Source organism: Patagioenas fasciata, chromosome 4 (assembly GCF_037038585.1).
Source record: "Patagioenas fasciata isolate bPatFas1 chromosome 4, bPatFas1.hap1, whole genome shotgun sequence".
Classification (NCBI taxonomy): domain Eukaryota; kingdom Metazoa; phylum Chordata; class Aves; order Columbiformes; family Columbidae; genus Patagioenas; species Patagioenas fasciata.
In genome coordinates this window covers 72,279,843-72,295,963 of record NC_092523.1, presented here as the reverse complement: position 1 = coordinate 72,295,963, position 16,121 = coordinate 72,279,843, and the positions used below count along the sequence as shown (strand labels likewise).

Below are 16,121 nucleotides of genomic sequence, written 5' to 3'. Positions count from 1 at the left end.
TTATTCTTTTCACACCTTGGTCACTTCTAAAGAGAAGCAGAAAGAAATCTAAAGACCTGAAGAAATATTGTGCTGCCACATTCAGCTGTTATCTTTGTCACACACAAACTGACCTGAAATATGTCTCCTGTTTTCTTTTTAATGGTTTCTCTATCTAATGAGAATGTCTCACTTGACAGACCAAGATACAACACGGTTTTATTCATTCTCAGATCTTCCTGCCCTTCCTGCAAGTGTTTTTCTAGATGCTATACTGGCAGCGAAATCAGAAAATTACTGTACTGTTTGCAGAGATGCATTCTAAGGTCCAAATCTTGTTCTCATTGAGTTCACTGCCAAAGCTCCCATTGTCTGCCCAGAAGCAAGACAGGTTCCTAAATTAACTACACTCATTTTGCTGATTTAACCACCAAATTGTCATCGCTAGGACGGAACTTTATTCAGTGTACAGCCTAATTCCACTCTGTGGACCAGATAGTGGCACTGGCATTCTGGCAAAAAAAATACATAAAGTTTATTTATGTTCTTTCTTTCACTGCTGCTTTGGATGTACTCAGTAAACTTCATCTGCCTACGGCTCCTCCCCCACTTAATGAGGGAGAAAGCTTGGTCAGCCGAATCCTTCAGCTGGGGCCTCCTGGGACCAAATTCCTTGGGTAGGAGAGACTTGAAACAAATTGATGGATGCTGACCTCCCCATTCTTCTCCTCCTTCTGCAATATGATTTTTTTATGTCATTATGCCCATGATATAGTCCCTTTCTATAATTTGAAATTTTGTATACCTAACCCTTAGTGGACCATTTTTCAACCCTTGTGGTATGTGGTTTTGTTTTGGTGGTATGTTTGTATCTTTTTCTTGAAGTACTGTGGCCTTCATTTTTGTTTTGGCATGAAATCTTCCTAGTTATGTGCTTGATGTCTGTAGCAAAGCAACCTGGATTGGGACCAAAATAAAGGAATCTACTGTAAATGTAAAGATTTTTTTGTATCAAGGACTAATTAATCAATAAGTTATATGTTGGATACCACCAGTGTAATAGAACACATGACATTTACTATGTACATGGAAACCTGTGTGAGTACTCTAATTAGAGAAGTGTATATACAAATATATGTATAGTTTCTCTCTTATTTCTAAGAGTATGTATATATAAATATACATATGCTATATGTACACATGTGTTGTATATGTGTGTGTATATATATATGGACACATACATTGATACATATATTGGCATCTGCTTGTAAGGCAACAAGGCAAATTCTTATCTCCTATACTGAAATAGAAGCCCAGATGATCTCCTCACACCTTTGTTTCTCCCAGAGTGTAAATCAGGAATAAATTCATTGGAATATATAGAATTACAATGTAGTAAAATTGGCACAGGACGCAATTGCCTACTGATTGCAATGAAATTATTCTGATTTGCACTAGTATAAGTGAGATCAGAATTTGTCCCACTATTCATATATGTTACAGTAGATTCTCTTTGAAATGAAGTTGCACAGGTTAACCCAGACAGTAGTGACAGCTAAAATGAGCATGAGTTTTTTATGAACTTCCAAAACAATTACCAAATTTCTAGCTAAGCACTATTATCTTACCCAATATCATTCACACTGTGGAAAGAGCTGAATGCACTTTTTAATCTGTCCTTTAGCATTTACTGGGTCCCTGTAAAAAATCTGTGTTAGCGACCTACTAGTTTAGGATTATGCCAAAGTACTCCAGCAAAACAGGTAGAATTCCAGGTCACTTTGTAGCAAACTGAATAGAGTTGCTGTTAATCCAATTTCTTCCTCTCTCCTGTGTGCATTTAATGCGCTGTGCTGCTGTGCCAGGCCTGTGATTGTGGAGATTCCCCATTTTGCTGCTCTGCGTGGGAAAGAGAGGGAGCTGGTGATCCTGCGCAGTGAGAATGGGGACAGCTGGAAGGAGCATTTCTGTGAATACACTGAGGATGAACTGAATGAAATCCTGAATGGGATGGATGAAGGTATCCATTGTGACGTTATTTTTTTTTCTGCTCCTGCATTACTTCTATAACTGGGGTAATAGCATTTTACCCTTTATTTAACACCTCATGTTTGGTCTGCCCTGAGACTTTCTGACACTACATCCTCCAGGTGCTTCATTTCAGTCGCGTAAACAAATTCTACCATCACAAAGTTGAGAATAGATGCTGCTTAGGTTTTCTGCTGCTCCTTTTCATCATGTTGAACGAAAAGCTTCCATAGCAAACATCTTTCCAAAACAAGGCAATTATCATACTAATCCTTTCCAAGCAGCTACATGTGTGGGAGGAAATGTCACTCATGAGTACTTTTGTTTTCTGAGAGAACAGAATGGACTTGGGCTGTCTAGGATCTGCAGAATTTGTTATTAATTTTGATGACTTTTTAAAAAACAACAAAAATAATAAACAAGTTAACTCACGCACTTAAAGCTGAACTCATACTTTGATACTTTTTTCATTTGGAGTTTAGTTTCCTTGATGCTACTCCAGGCCATAGTGTAAACATGCGAAGTAGAAAGGGGCTCTGACCAATCCCTTTGCTTGTTTGCTGATTTGGGGGATGTTGCCAACATGTTCTGAATTTGCTGTATTAAGCTGCCTTCAGTTAGTTATTCTGTCTGTTCCTTTCTTGACTTCTCTGTTTTAGCTGAACTCAAAATACTGGGGTATATTTCATTTCCCCCTTTGATTTCTAGACAAAATGCTTTTCTAAGTTGCAAGTTAAACTGTGAAAAGCTTGTGAATGCATGTGGAAGTTGACTGTATTGTTTCTACAATGGTCTTCTGACCGTCTTCTCTCTTGGCTTCAGTACTTGACACTCCAGAGGAGCTGGAGAAGAAACGTATCTGCCGCATCATCACCCGAGATTTCCCTCAGTACTTTGCGGTGGTGTCCCGCATCAAACAGGACAGCAACCTTATAGGCCCTGAGGGAGGGGTGCTCAGCAGCACCGTTGTTCCACAAGTGCAGGCGGTCTTTCCAGAAGGGGCTCTAACCAAACGAATTCGCGTTGGCCTCCAGGTACAGTGAAGCAGTTACGAGACTTTTTTAAAATTTAAAATAACCTTATTTGTACTGGAGAACCAGCATATTCAGCTTATCACGTTGTACGTTGCTGTGCAAACATCATCTAGTAAAAATAATATTTTTTAAAAAATCCATGCAAAAGTCAAAGCCAATGGTAAAGCTTTGGGTATTCCAGTTAATTCAGATTTCTGTCTGTCAACTATCTTTATGATCTTGGGAAAAGCACCTAATTTTGGTGATGATGGTGATGATGGTGATCATGCTAGTGCATAGAGCAAGTTCTTAAATGAAAGGCATTAAAGAAATACAAACTGCTGTAATTACGAGGCCAAATGTACAGGTTTTCAGCACAAAGTAAACCAGCCTAACAGTTGACTACTGAAAGAGGGGGAAGTCTTCCCTCCACCTCCATCCCCATCTCCTGCTGCATCCACAACTTACCTTCACCAGAGACTCTGCTTGTTGAAATCCCCTGAGAACAGCTGAATATCTTACTAAAATAGTTCAGAACTTGTTCCAAAAGAACAACAGCAAAAGAAGTCAAGGGAATCATTTGCTGCTGGTTAAGTGAATTAAATGAATGCTGTAAAGGCTCTGACAAGAACCAGGAAAATGCATGGGAAGAGGAGGAGGGTGTGGGAATTCATGGGAAATTGTGCCATTTAGTGTAAAACCTGAAGGGTTTCATGGCAACATACAGACACAGTTCTTTATATACTCATTAAACTGTTTTCAAGTAACTATTCTATTATTGTCTTTTGGAAAGGCTCAACCTATGCATACTGAACTTATAAAGAAGATTTTAGGCAACAAGGCTACCTTCAGTCCTATAGTCACACTGGAGCCCAGGAGAAGGAAGTTCCATAAACCCATCACGATGACAATTCCTGTCCCCAAGGCCTCCAGTGATGGGATCATGAATGGTTATGGAGGCGACACACCCACTTTAAGATTACTATGCAGCATAACAGGTAGGTACAAATGCTAGAGCTTTTTATGTGCATCTTGAAATTGCCATTCATCGTGGGCTGAATTTGTTAAACTGACAATATATATGGAAATCTTGGTGAAAACATGACTGGGATGAGAGGCTATGGAAATAAACTACTCTCCAAACAATTAATTTGTAGCAGAAACAACATTTGTTGTTTGGACTAACAAGAGATGTGTAATATAATCATAGGCTTTGGGGCTGGATTTGTTTGTTTTGTGGGTTTATTGTGGTGGTGTTTGTACTGCCTGTAACTCCAAAGTTGTTAACCTCTCATTCAGTGTCACTTAGGAGGCAGAAATGAGCTCCATGCCTTTATTCTCTTCGGAAGTTAGCATCTTTCTTAATTTTCAAAGCGATTTCAAATACCAACCCAATGTAAGATGCATTACACACTGTGCCAATGGGTCATTCCAGAGGACAGGTGACCTTATAATTTCTTGCTGCAAAGTGTTAGTTAGCTGATCAAAGAACAGAAACAGCTTCTGGTCAGCAAACAAGTATTTGCATTTCGAAGAAAGCAAAACAATGCTTATTTAAATACAGAAGAATTATCTCCTCTATAAAGAGGAATTTAAGTAAGCTTCTTGGAGGGACAGTAAATCTGCAAGGATCCTCTGGAAAACTTTAAAGGGGAAATTGGTTCCAAGAATGCTTCACTAAAAAGAGAATGGAGGTATTTCCTTTACAGGTACTACTTGGTTTGAGGTGTGCATAAAGACTGTGCCATATGGTCAAATGGATATGAGAAGTCAGCTGTATATGCAAGGAGGAACAGACTCCCATTCTGATTTAGCCCTGGTTATGCCTAATTTTTCCTTTAGGTCTTCATAGTTGTTTTACAAACATTTGTAACTGCTCTTAAAAACACTTCTGTTTCTATTTTCTGTAAGCGCAGTGTGATTTTAAGGTAACTGGAAACCAACTGGGTATTTTTCACCAAAAGGTGAGGCAGGGACTTGAAAACACAGCGGCAGGGTGACAGATTGTGCCCAAGATTTCAGCTGCATGGGCCAAACAGGAAGCTGGCAGCATCCATAACAGAGGGGGCTGAAACATGTAATAGACGGATATGAAAAATACAAGTAGAGTCTAGAAATCATAAATTCTAGTTGTCACTATTACTAACATTATTGTTGTTTCCCAAGTGTAACAGTATTTGTTTAACTGTCCTATATATTTGGGCTAATTTTGCCTTATGTATATGGATAGTCTTGAACAAACAAAAGTAAGTTCTAATAAATTACATCCCTCCCCCTAAAATTCCAGCCTCTTAATATTTCTGGTGCTGTAATACAGGACTCATAATTTGAAAATCATTTGTATTTGGGCACTTTGTTTTCTCAGGGGAAACCCATTCAATCCTACTACCATTAATGAAATAACGTGGACCTAAGGAGAAGGCATGTCTGGGATTATCACTGGTTTTATAGCAATTGAAAACTATGTAAGAATGTAAAATATTTCTTATAAGGAAGGAAACTGGAGACTTGCTTGGGTTTAATTTTTGTTTTAAATCTTTATCATTTCAGGAGGAACCACCCCTGCCCAATGGGAAGACATCACTGGAACAACCCCGCTGACATTCGTTAATGAATGTGTTTCCTTCACAACCAACGTGTCTGCCAGGTATCTGTGCAACAGAACATCAATTTTAGCGTTACTTTCAAGTGCATGTCTTTTTTTCAACAAATATTTCCTTTAAACTATTTTAGTTTACATAGTAGAAGGAGCATAGATATTTTGTCTGTGCTGTGAACCAATTGGCTGGGTATTGTGGAAGCCCCGAACATCCTAGCCCAGACATATGTATGAGAGCTGTAAGTACTATGGTCCTTACCAGCTGCTGAAATTGATATTCCTGTCATTTTTACCTCAGCCTTTAGTCCCTTAAAGTCAGCATCTGCTGTGATCCCAGAAATGAAGAAATGACACACTCATTTTTCTGAAATAGTAATCTGAAGGACAGTTCAATTTTCAGGTGATTAGAAAAAAATCTGATTCAGTTTTGAATACTCCTTCTCCCCCAGAAGCAGAAATGTGAAAATTGCCATGGAAACAGAAATCCCTTATTTGGTTAGGTCATTGTACATCTTATAAAAGATGTTACTACCAGAATATCCAACAAATGAAGAAATCAAGCAGAAAGGTCTGTAGGTGTAACAAAGCATGATCTAGGAAAGTTTCTTCCAACCATCTCTTCTTGTGATGAGATTCAACTGCTGTCTTTCTGAAAACATAATTTTGTATTAAAATAACACATATATGTGTGTGTGTGTGTTTATATGGATGGATTTTAGTTTGCATACTGTCCATGATTTGTATCACAGAAATGCTGAAAAATCTCCTTGTCTGTAACAGGTTATGCAGTCCATCACCTGGAAAGTTTTAAATTTAGGGTGTGTAGATTTGCAAAAAGTTACAAAAAACTCAGATAACTTTAGAGGTGTGACTAGGCCCGTGAAAATCGATTAATTTCCTTCAATCCAAATATTTAGTGTCCGGAGGAGATGTTACTATTAGATTAGGTTTGCTATTTAATGAAATAACTTATTCAATGTTAAAATCAGTACAGCTCTTGCAGTCCAATCTACAGTATAACTTTAGGAGAAATAAGATATTATTTTTCTACACTTTCTCAGTTCAGAAATGGCTTTCTTCCTATTAAGTTGGATACTTTGCTTACATACATTTCTTGAACTTCTTTTCAGTTCCAACTAAACATTTTTCTTTAAGAGCAGTGACCACAAGAGGGAGATCTGAAAGTGTGTTTTAGCTCTCATCTGCCATCTTCAGTGTTCTGTTTAAAGGGATAAATTAAAGATTAATTTTAAGAACCAGATGTGGAGACTAGATGCAAAGTTTGAGAGGTCAAAGTCCCTAAAATTGTGAAGCAGCAGGGCTAAGCATGAAATACAGCCAGGATGAGGGTGACAGTTTATGGAACTATAATCAATATTAGTAGTGGATATTACCGAATCCCGATGGTGAGATTAAAATTGATTACTATTACTAATGTTTTGGGATATAGGCTGGGTCCCACGTAGAGATTTTAATATGTTCCACCTTTTCTTTTTAATCTAAATGAATGTTCAACAGACTACGCTAACCCAAACGTGATTTTCCATGCAGTTAAAGTTAGAAAATGACAATTTTGATTTTTCATGTGTTCACAGTCAGATGATTAATTACCTTATTTCCCCCGGTCTAAAAGTGCATCTACCCTTTTACCTTTGAGCCCTGCTGAGAAACAGCTCATTCCTGACTGTTTGCTATTCACAATAACTTGTTTATGCCTAGTTAAATCATTAATGGTGGAGAACAATTTTCCCGTTCATAGGACTGATTCTGTCCAAAATGAGCTTGGGAAAGAGATACATTTTTCTAAAATACCTTCAGGCATAGCTGTTTTCCATTTCCTGAGCTGCAGCTTTTTAAATACTTTAGTATCTGTTTGGGCTTTTTTGCCCCTGGTGTATGACAGCAAATCATTTGAGCAGATGGTGGTTTCTCAGAGCATATACCCTCTCCAGTTTGAGTCTATCATAGCATAATTCTCCCACACATGAAAAGTAAAGTATCAGTATGCAGAGCCTTTATGTACCAAACATGGTTTCTCTTTTTCAAATGTCATCAGCATGTTTTTTAACCAGTGTGTTTGTTAAATGTTCTGAAGATAAGCAGAGCGTGAAATTCACTATTATTCAGCTGCAGATGAGTAAGACCAGAGAAATCACACTTGAAATGTGTACTATGTGGGTTATAACACCATGTATTCTACAGTAAATAATAAGCCCCCTGTAGATTATATCAGCTTTTGAGGTGTCTTTGACCTCTCATGACGTCCATCTCCATACTACGGCTGTCAAACTCAGGCATGCTTTTCACCCACACACTGAATTTGATTCAAAAGAAATGGCATCAGCTCCACAGAGAAATTCACTGAAGTGATTTCTGAGAAAGAAGGCAATACATGTTACTCCTTGTAAAATGCTTGATGCGTTTCTGCTCTTATGTTTTGGAAGTAGAATTATTTTAAGTGAAAGCTGTAACCTTTGCAAAAGAGCAATTCAGTTGTCTTGACAAAGGTATAAGGAAATTGTGTAGTTTTTTTTATTATTAGGGAATGTTGTCCTGGCCTGAATGACCTAAAGAAATGGTAAAGAACCTGTAGTTTCCAGGGAAGAGGAGAGGCATTTTTGACACAAGGGGACCTGTTCTGGAAGCTGAAGTTCTAGACATGTCTTAAGTAACTGTGTATGTTTGATTAAGTTTTGACGTAGTTTGTTCCAAGTAACATGTACTAGTAATAATTTGTAACAGACATCTGTTATAGTAATTGTGTTAGTGAAATGAGACAAATGATGACCTTACTTCAGGAATCCTAAAGTATTTCTCTGGCATGGAAGTACCTGAGTGAGAAAGCAGTGTCAGCTCCTGGCTTTGCACCATGCAGAGGAAGTAATTTATTCCCATAGTATTTGCCTGTTGCTTTGAACATGTTTATGTTTGACTTGTGGTACACGTGCTAGACTGGGAACCACTGGTGCAGGAGATTCAGTGTTATATATTAGAAAGATGCTGTCAGTAAAATGGCATGCAAGAAACCATGATAAGAGAGTCAGTGGTGATCAAAGCTGCTGTGAGGCAAGGGTAGCAGGAAGCAGATGTGGACACATCTGCTTTCAGGATCTTCAAAATACAATATGACTCAAATGTAAAATTATATTTATCGCTATTCTTCAATATGCATAACAAAAACTTACCACAAATATCAAAGTTAAAAGTCTTTGACTGAACTCACATAAGAATAATTTCTGATTTTGCATGCAGTGTTACACGGTGGACACAATCATTTACATTCACCTAAAGACCCTCCGTTTTTCATGCGGTATTTAAGGAATGTGCCACTAACCTTTAAGCTAGACTGTAGAAGAAAAACAAATGTTTTGAGCAAGGCAGCTTTATATTTGACCTATTAGAGATGCAGGTCCTAGAACAGACCGAAGGATTAGCAACACATGCCAAAAGCCATTTCAGTCTCCTGTTCCTCACCAGTAAAATTCAGGAAACTTTCACAGCGTCCCTGTCGTGTCAGGAGTTTGTACACAAGTCACAAACACCTAAGTGCAGTACGCTGATGTCTCCAGCACTTAACAAACGGGAAATTCTACAATGCCTAAGAAGATTTCAGGGAACTAAAGAAAACATGATGAAATTTCCCACTCTGTAGTCTCACAATTTAGTCATAACCTGGAAGATATATGACAGGATCAGCATATGACTAGATACAAGCAATTTTAGTAAGATTTTTATGGGTCATTACTCTTCTGCGTCATCATACGTTTAGCAGCAACCAGCTGTCTAAAAGCACCTGTGTTTCTCTAGATGAAAGGCACATATTGCAGAGTCACATTTTAGGGGAAATCTCAACTGTACACTTCCAGTACACCCTTCTTTACTAATAGTCTGCACAGAAATCAAATAATGATATGTGACAAACAAGAACAAATGCAGAGACTTTTTGGGTGGCTCCAGAAGAAAACTGGTAAGATCACAACTGAGCTTATTCTAGAAGAGATTTTTTTAATTAGTAAAAGGCAGGAATCGTTTGATCACATATTCTCACTATAAGGAATCAGTTCAGATGAACACAATGTTTAGGCCAAAGCCAGCTTTTGAATAGAAGAAAAAACATTTTTTTGATACTCTGATGAATTTCCAGAATTTCTTGATTTTGGTAAGCCATCAATAATTGTTTAAATATTATTAAAAATCTTATAAATGTACTATATGTGTTTTATAAACACAAAAATATGAAAAGTTTCATATATTTAAATTTTCAGAGGAGGTGTATGAGACTGCCACAGGACAAGTGAACTTCTTTAAAAGCCAGTCATGTACCTGGAAGCAAAAAAGCTTCTAGTTGAGTGAGATCTTACTAGAAAGGCAAACAATGGCCTGGAATTTATCCAGCAGGAGACCCTGTGAAGGGTTTGCATCTGGTATTTAGGAGAGTTAAGTTCTGATCCAAATGCTTTTCCTGTTGATTTTGCTTCGTGCTCCTAATACACAGGGGGTTCCATGAGCAATCTTAGAATATTCTTCCCAAATGGTAACTGTTTTTTTTATTTCCTTCTGACTTGTCATATACAGTTTCATATACATTTGCAGCTCATGCTGCCAAGGTGGAAAGAAAACTAAAAATTTTCTTGCTGAGATCTTTTTGTGCTGATTACACAACTCTTCATCTTCTTTTCCAGATTTTGGTTGATAGACTGTCGACAGACACAAGAATCTGTTACTTTTGCTTCCCAAGTGTACAGAGAGATTATCTGTGTCCCCTACATGGCCAAATTTGTCGTGTTTGCCAAATCACATGATCCCATTGAAGCACGGTTAAGATGTTTTTGCATGACAGATGACAAGGTGGATAAAACTCTAGAACAACAAGAAAACTTTTCTGAAGTTGCCAGAAGCAGAGATGTAGAGGTACTGTACAGTTTTATCCTTTTTTCTCATGTCTGATTTTAAGCTAATATTTTCTGCCTTCTGCCTGCCACAAGTACTGAAAGATAATAGTGCCAACAAACAAATACTGTCAAGATGCAGCACCATGCATCATGATAAGCTGTAAACTTTGATTTTTGTCAGATGCAAGGGAAAACTAGCTGCTGGATATGAGTGATGAAATCCTATTCTCAGTGGGCAGTTCTCAATCTCTTAGTCCGCAGGGTTGATGGAAAGGTTATCTATATTCACCTGACTGCATTTGGGTCCTGTTGGGTCAACCTGCCAAGGTGAAAGGTAATTGTGAGCCTCACCCACAAGGGAATCCAATGAGCTGGTTATCAGAAGGTAGAAATGAACTCCCTGTCTGACTTTGGTAATACCAGTTTTTTGCTTTCTCCATAGCATCATTGCCATTCAAACGGGAGCTCACATGTGTTCTCAGGGGGAAGTCCTCAGCAATCAAAAAAGTAGGTCTCGGGAACCTTAAGCTGTTTTTTAAGGAGATAGATAGTAACACGGCTGTGGGCTGGTTCAATCTGAGCTCTCTGTTATGGGACTGAGGTTTAGAAGAACCTATAAGACAAAACTGAACTGAAAGAATTTGGTTTCCAAATTTGAAACTGGGTTTCCCGAAAGACCTGTTAAACACTTGTACTTAGAAACTGCACTGATTTTATGCTAGGAAATCAGGTAATAAAATGAAGTTGGGAGTTACCATTTTACTCCAGCAGTTTCAGGTTCTTTGTCCTCCTTTTGTCTGGCGTCAGGTCAGCATTTCTTCATTCAGATTGAGAACTGGAGCAGCAATTGCCAACTAAGTATCATGAAATCTATTTGAGATGGATAGTTATGCAAGCAGGAGATGTTTCCCCATGGCTTTTATTAAACAAAATGCAATAATTGTAAGAATTTTGCATAACTTGGTTGGGATTTCAAGTGCACAACAAGACCAAAGACTTAAGTCAGTGAGCTGAAAGATAACAGATAGGTGTTGTAACTGGGCTTTTTCCTCAGCCTAAACCAAAGTTCTATGGATGGAGGCTAACCCTAAATTCAATACAGGTACCTCATAGTAATTTAGTCATTTCTGTGGTGGTCTACAGTGGTTCCTTTTTTTTAATTAGCTCGGTAGAAAACTGCCAGGAGACACCTTGAATTTTTTCGTTAATGACTTACTCTTAGAGCAATGTCTTAGTAAAGAAGAGTTTTGAGGGTGTTGTTTTTTGAACTGTTATGTTCCTCAGCCTGATACGAAGTGGGTGTTGTGAGAAAAGGGGAGATAGTCATGGCCAAAAAGGGCAGGTAAATCTCAGCTTCTAATAGGTCCATAAGATGCATGTCACTGACCAACAAGGCAGTCAACAGTAGTCATGCTTTGTCGGCATTTTTGCATACCAAGGAGTTAAACTAGCAAGTTTGATTAATATTCTGCTCCACCAAAAACAAAACAAACAAAGAAAAAGAAAATCACATTGCTAAACAAACAAAAGCTTTCCCATGTGGAATCCAGCAAACTGCCTGCTAAATGCAGTTTTTCTAGCTCTGTCAGCTTCCTCATAAGGGATGACAAATTTCAAGCGTTTTAAATTACACGCACAGTGTATTTGTCTGCTTAGTATGGTCTCTTTGGGTGAGAAACCCACCTTTAAAAACAAAATTTATGCTCACTGCTCCTGAAGGTCTGACAGGCATTTCTTGTGCAGAGCAGCTAGATAAAATACGGGCTGGTAAAATGGAATGCCAAGGCTGAATTTTTGGAGTGTAAGGATGAAACATTAATATACTGGCGGTTTGAAGGTAACGTCTCCAAAACTGGTAAGCTGAGAGGGGCCATAACAATAGCAATCCAAAGATGTAGGTAGTATCATTGTATAGGCATTTCAGAGAGGCATTTACCTGAGGCTCGACTTTCAAAAGTTCTAGGCCTTTATAAATCAAGCTGAAATAATACATTCTACTGATCTATATCCTTTGCCTGCTGCAGCAGATTGTTGCAAATAGATTAAATGCATGGGTGATCTAATTTAGAAAGTTGTTGCATTGGTAAAAAGGTCCTCTGCAACTTCATGATATTCCCAGACTGGTTTGTTATCCTGTCAGTCTAAACTAGGACTTTTGATTTGATTGCTCAAGAAGATGTTTCTTTAACTGTCATCATGAGCCCAGGTTAGCAAAGTATGCTAAAATTAGAGCAAATAAAAATACAAATTATATAGATTGAGAATGTGCCCAGAGTCATGACACTGAATACTCATTTTGTCATTTATAATGTCATGCTATTGTTATTGGATTAACAATATATTACAAATGGAATTTAATAATCTGAAATCCTTCCACAGATTTTAGGTAACTGGACATAACAAGCCTTGTAAGTGCTGACAAGACCTAACAATTTAAGAAATTGATCAAAACTACTGTAGAATTATGCTTAAGAAGAAGTCCTAACCACCTCACTGTGATTAATTGCTGCTTTGCTGCTTTTTCATTTCCAATAGGTATTAGAAGGAAAACCCATCTATGTTGACTGCTTTGGCAATTTGGTGCCACTAACAAAGAGTGGGCAACACCATATATTCAGTTTCTTTGCCTTCAAAGAAAACAGACTTCCTCTGTTTGTTAAGGTAATGTTATGACAGAGATATGAATATAATTCATAGCTCATATTTAATTCTTAATTTGCAATAAACTTAGCAGACTGAAGAACAGTTCCAAATTATTTTATTAGTGGGTTAAACGTTGACTTGAGTAGTCAAAATGACCAGATGTATGGAAGTGGCTACCTAAAATTCAGTAATTTTTTTCTTCAAATATATAATTACATGTGCCTGTGTTGTGCTATATGTGCTTGTGTCCAGACACCAAAACGAGACCTCCAGGAATCCTGTTCTCTACCTAATAATCTAAAAAGCTGATCAAGTTAGTCTTGTTTGCTTTTCTGTATCATGGTTTCATATATTGCAGGAAAAAATGCGGAAACTGCAAAAAGTATCAGAAAGCATTGTAGAATTGGCAGAAATCTTTTAAAATATGATCGTTGTAACCATATGTATATGGCTATAAGAACAGATATAACTCCTCTTCAACCAATCTCCTTCTTTCAGTGGCAATGCAAAACTTCCTTGATGCTACAGTAGGAAAAGTATGGGTCAGTTTTGTTGTATGTTGCTAGACAGCTTCTGAAGTCTCTTCCTCCTTTCCAGCAATATTTTATACGCTTATTTTAATTACAACTTTATCTATGCCACCACTTATCTTTGGCTTTGCATATTTTTCTCCATGATGTATTTTCTAAAATATTTTCAAAACTGGGTATCCTTGCCTCTAGAGTATTTTCAGTCTGGCAAAGTTAATACATATTTATCTGATCGTATGATTTTATCAGTTCAGACTAAGGTAATGCTTTCAGTTGTATTTCTTCTGTGATATCTTATTTAATCCTCCTGACATTATTTACAAAAACTAAACCAAAAGTGCTTCCATTTGTTAATACTAAGAACCATGAAAAAAATTTGTCTAAGATTCAGCACAAAATCTTGCAGTATGGCATACTGTAGTACCTCTTGTAGATTGTAATGGTCATGCTGATAAATGTGTTCCAGAAAATGTCTTCATTCTAAGACTAGGATTATCGATACATTTGAGAAAACGTTTTGCAAGAGGAGAAATTTTAAGTGTATCTTTCACCGTTTTCAGCCACAAGAGCAGCCAAATGAACAATATTTAATACTGTGTTTTTCAGCAGGGAGTTATTTCTAACATCAACATAAATACGTATTCTTGCCATATGGGGGGGGAAATTTTCTAGCTCATTTTGTCGCCTAATTCAGAATGAGTCTCTGTTATTACCGTGAAGTTTGGGGACCATTTCAGTGAAAATTTGGTACTCTAAGTTATCATAGAAGCTTAATCACATTGGAATGTCTCTTTTCTTTCAAGATGGTGATTACAGCGTTAGGACTGCCTTCTGTAAATAAGATTCCAATGTGTAAGCGTGTACATGCTTGTGTCTTCTCTGGCTTTGACACACAAATACATCCATATGTACGTTTACAAACAAGCAGGGAAAAAAGAGAGAGAGCACGTTCTTTTTGTCTACATGGACTTTTCCTCCCATGTCTGGCCTCTTTCTGCTAAATAGTTTTGAGTGACCCAAGTAGATCATACAGCAAAATAGCAAAACAATAGATTAGATCTCTGTTTGTTTGCTCTACCAGGTGCGAGATACCACTCAAGAACCCTGTGGACGATTATCATTCATGAAGGAGCCAAAATCTACAAGAGGCCTCGTTCATCAAGCCATATGTAATTTAAACATCACTTTGCCTGTTTACACAAAGGTACTGTGAAATTACACTGATCTATAGTAATCAGGATTATAATATAAACAAGAAACAAGAAGGGCAAAATATTCTTACAGCTTCATAGTCAAGTATTTTAAAGAAGTAAAAATAGCACCCAAGGGCTTTCAGTTTCTTGGGTTTGGTACTCTTAATGTCAATGTTCAAAGATGTTATTGAATATTTTCTGAGGACTCAGAAGGAACATGAAAATCCAATTTGCACTACATAGCTCCCAGGGTTTCGTTTGGTATTGCACAAGACCTATACTGATTTTATTTTGTGTAGAAATTTTACCCAGATTCTGTTCAGGGATGAGACATATCTAGGACTCAATGAGTATCTCTAGGTCCATTTTTTATTTTGCCAAAGACTTCTCACCTGTCTAACTATGTCTTGTGACACCTCTCTGGAGGTGGGGTAACTATTAATTCTTGTTTTACAAAGTTTCAAGGAAATGCCTGTAGATCATATGATGTTCTTCAGGTATGAAGTACACAAGGGCTGAAAACTATTTGACCTTTTTTTTTTCATTTGCCAATTTGAAAGTTAATGGGATTTGCAATAATAGCATTTTTAGCTAACCAAATTTTTTATCCATGGTGATAGTTGTAAAAATGTCACAGACTTGAGCTCTAGAATTTAGAAAATTTACAGCAGTGCCAAAAATATTTTCTTGGACTAGATTTTAATATTGCATTGACTTTTCTCACTGATTTTTCTTCCTATATCTGATAAATGCTTTGAGGAATCTATGAATATGTTACAGCGTGTAAATGTTCTTTCTTCAGAATATTTTTATAACAGTTATTAATATATCTGGGGAAGAAAATGGTCCAATATCAAGGGCAGAAAAAGGAGAGAAGAAGTCTAGTATAAGTTAATATTTTTAAACGAGAAGCTTGAGACCAGTTAAATTCTCATAAATCATGGGAGTGCACTTGTTTTCTGTTTGGGTGAGATTAGATATTATGAAGCACTTGTTTCCCTGTGAAGAGTCAAGTTATTGCTATTCTGTGATGACGAGGATGTTTTATTTTCCTTGTCAGATTAGGAGCTGCATGCCTTTTAGTAATGTCTTAGTCTGTTTGACCAAAATCTTGCCTGTGGTGTTCAATTTGTCTCAGCATTTTTAGCATATATTTTTTTATCGCAAGATTTTTGTATAATTTGAAAATAACACATCTCAACATATTTTCACTTTAAAAGAGTAACTTTCTTAATTAAAGTATT

The 16,121-nt window shown here is 37.2% G+C and overlaps 1 protein-coding gene and 1 long non-coding RNA gene across 52 annotated transcripts in view; one reads left to right on the top strand and one right to left on the bottom strand.

The window, feature by feature from the left end:
- The window catches only part of ANK2 (ankyrin 2), a 366,844-nt gene that overhangs the window by 319,242 nt on the left and 31,481 nt on the right, over positions 1–16,121 (top strand). For 34 of the 50 annotated variants that reach the window (XM_071808135.1, XM_071808142.1, XM_071808141.1 and 31 more), the window contains 8 exons: positions 558–656; positions 1,845–1,999; positions 2,830–3,041; positions 3,814–4,018; positions 5,571–5,667; positions 10,302–10,530; positions 13,047–13,172; positions 14,766–14,888. In XM_071808135.1, coding sequence (XP_071664236.1) covers positions 558–656; positions 1,845–1,999; positions 2,830–3,041; positions 3,814–4,018; positions 5,571–5,667; positions 10,302–10,530; positions 13,047–13,172; positions 14,766–14,888 — 1,246 coding nt within the window. The remainder of the gene's footprint in view (positions 1–557; positions 657–1,844; positions 2,000–2,829; positions 3,042–3,813; positions 4,019–5,570; positions 5,668–10,301; positions 10,531–13,046; positions 13,173–14,765; positions 14,889–16,121) is intronic. The other 16 variants (XM_071808170.1, XM_071808176.1, XM_071808155.1 and 13 more) reach the window with 1 other exon arrangement.
- Positions 1–16,121, bottom strand: part of LOC139827845 (uncharacterized) — a 48,005-nt gene that overhangs the window by 17,808 nt on the left and 14,076 nt on the right. The window lies entirely within an intron of this gene.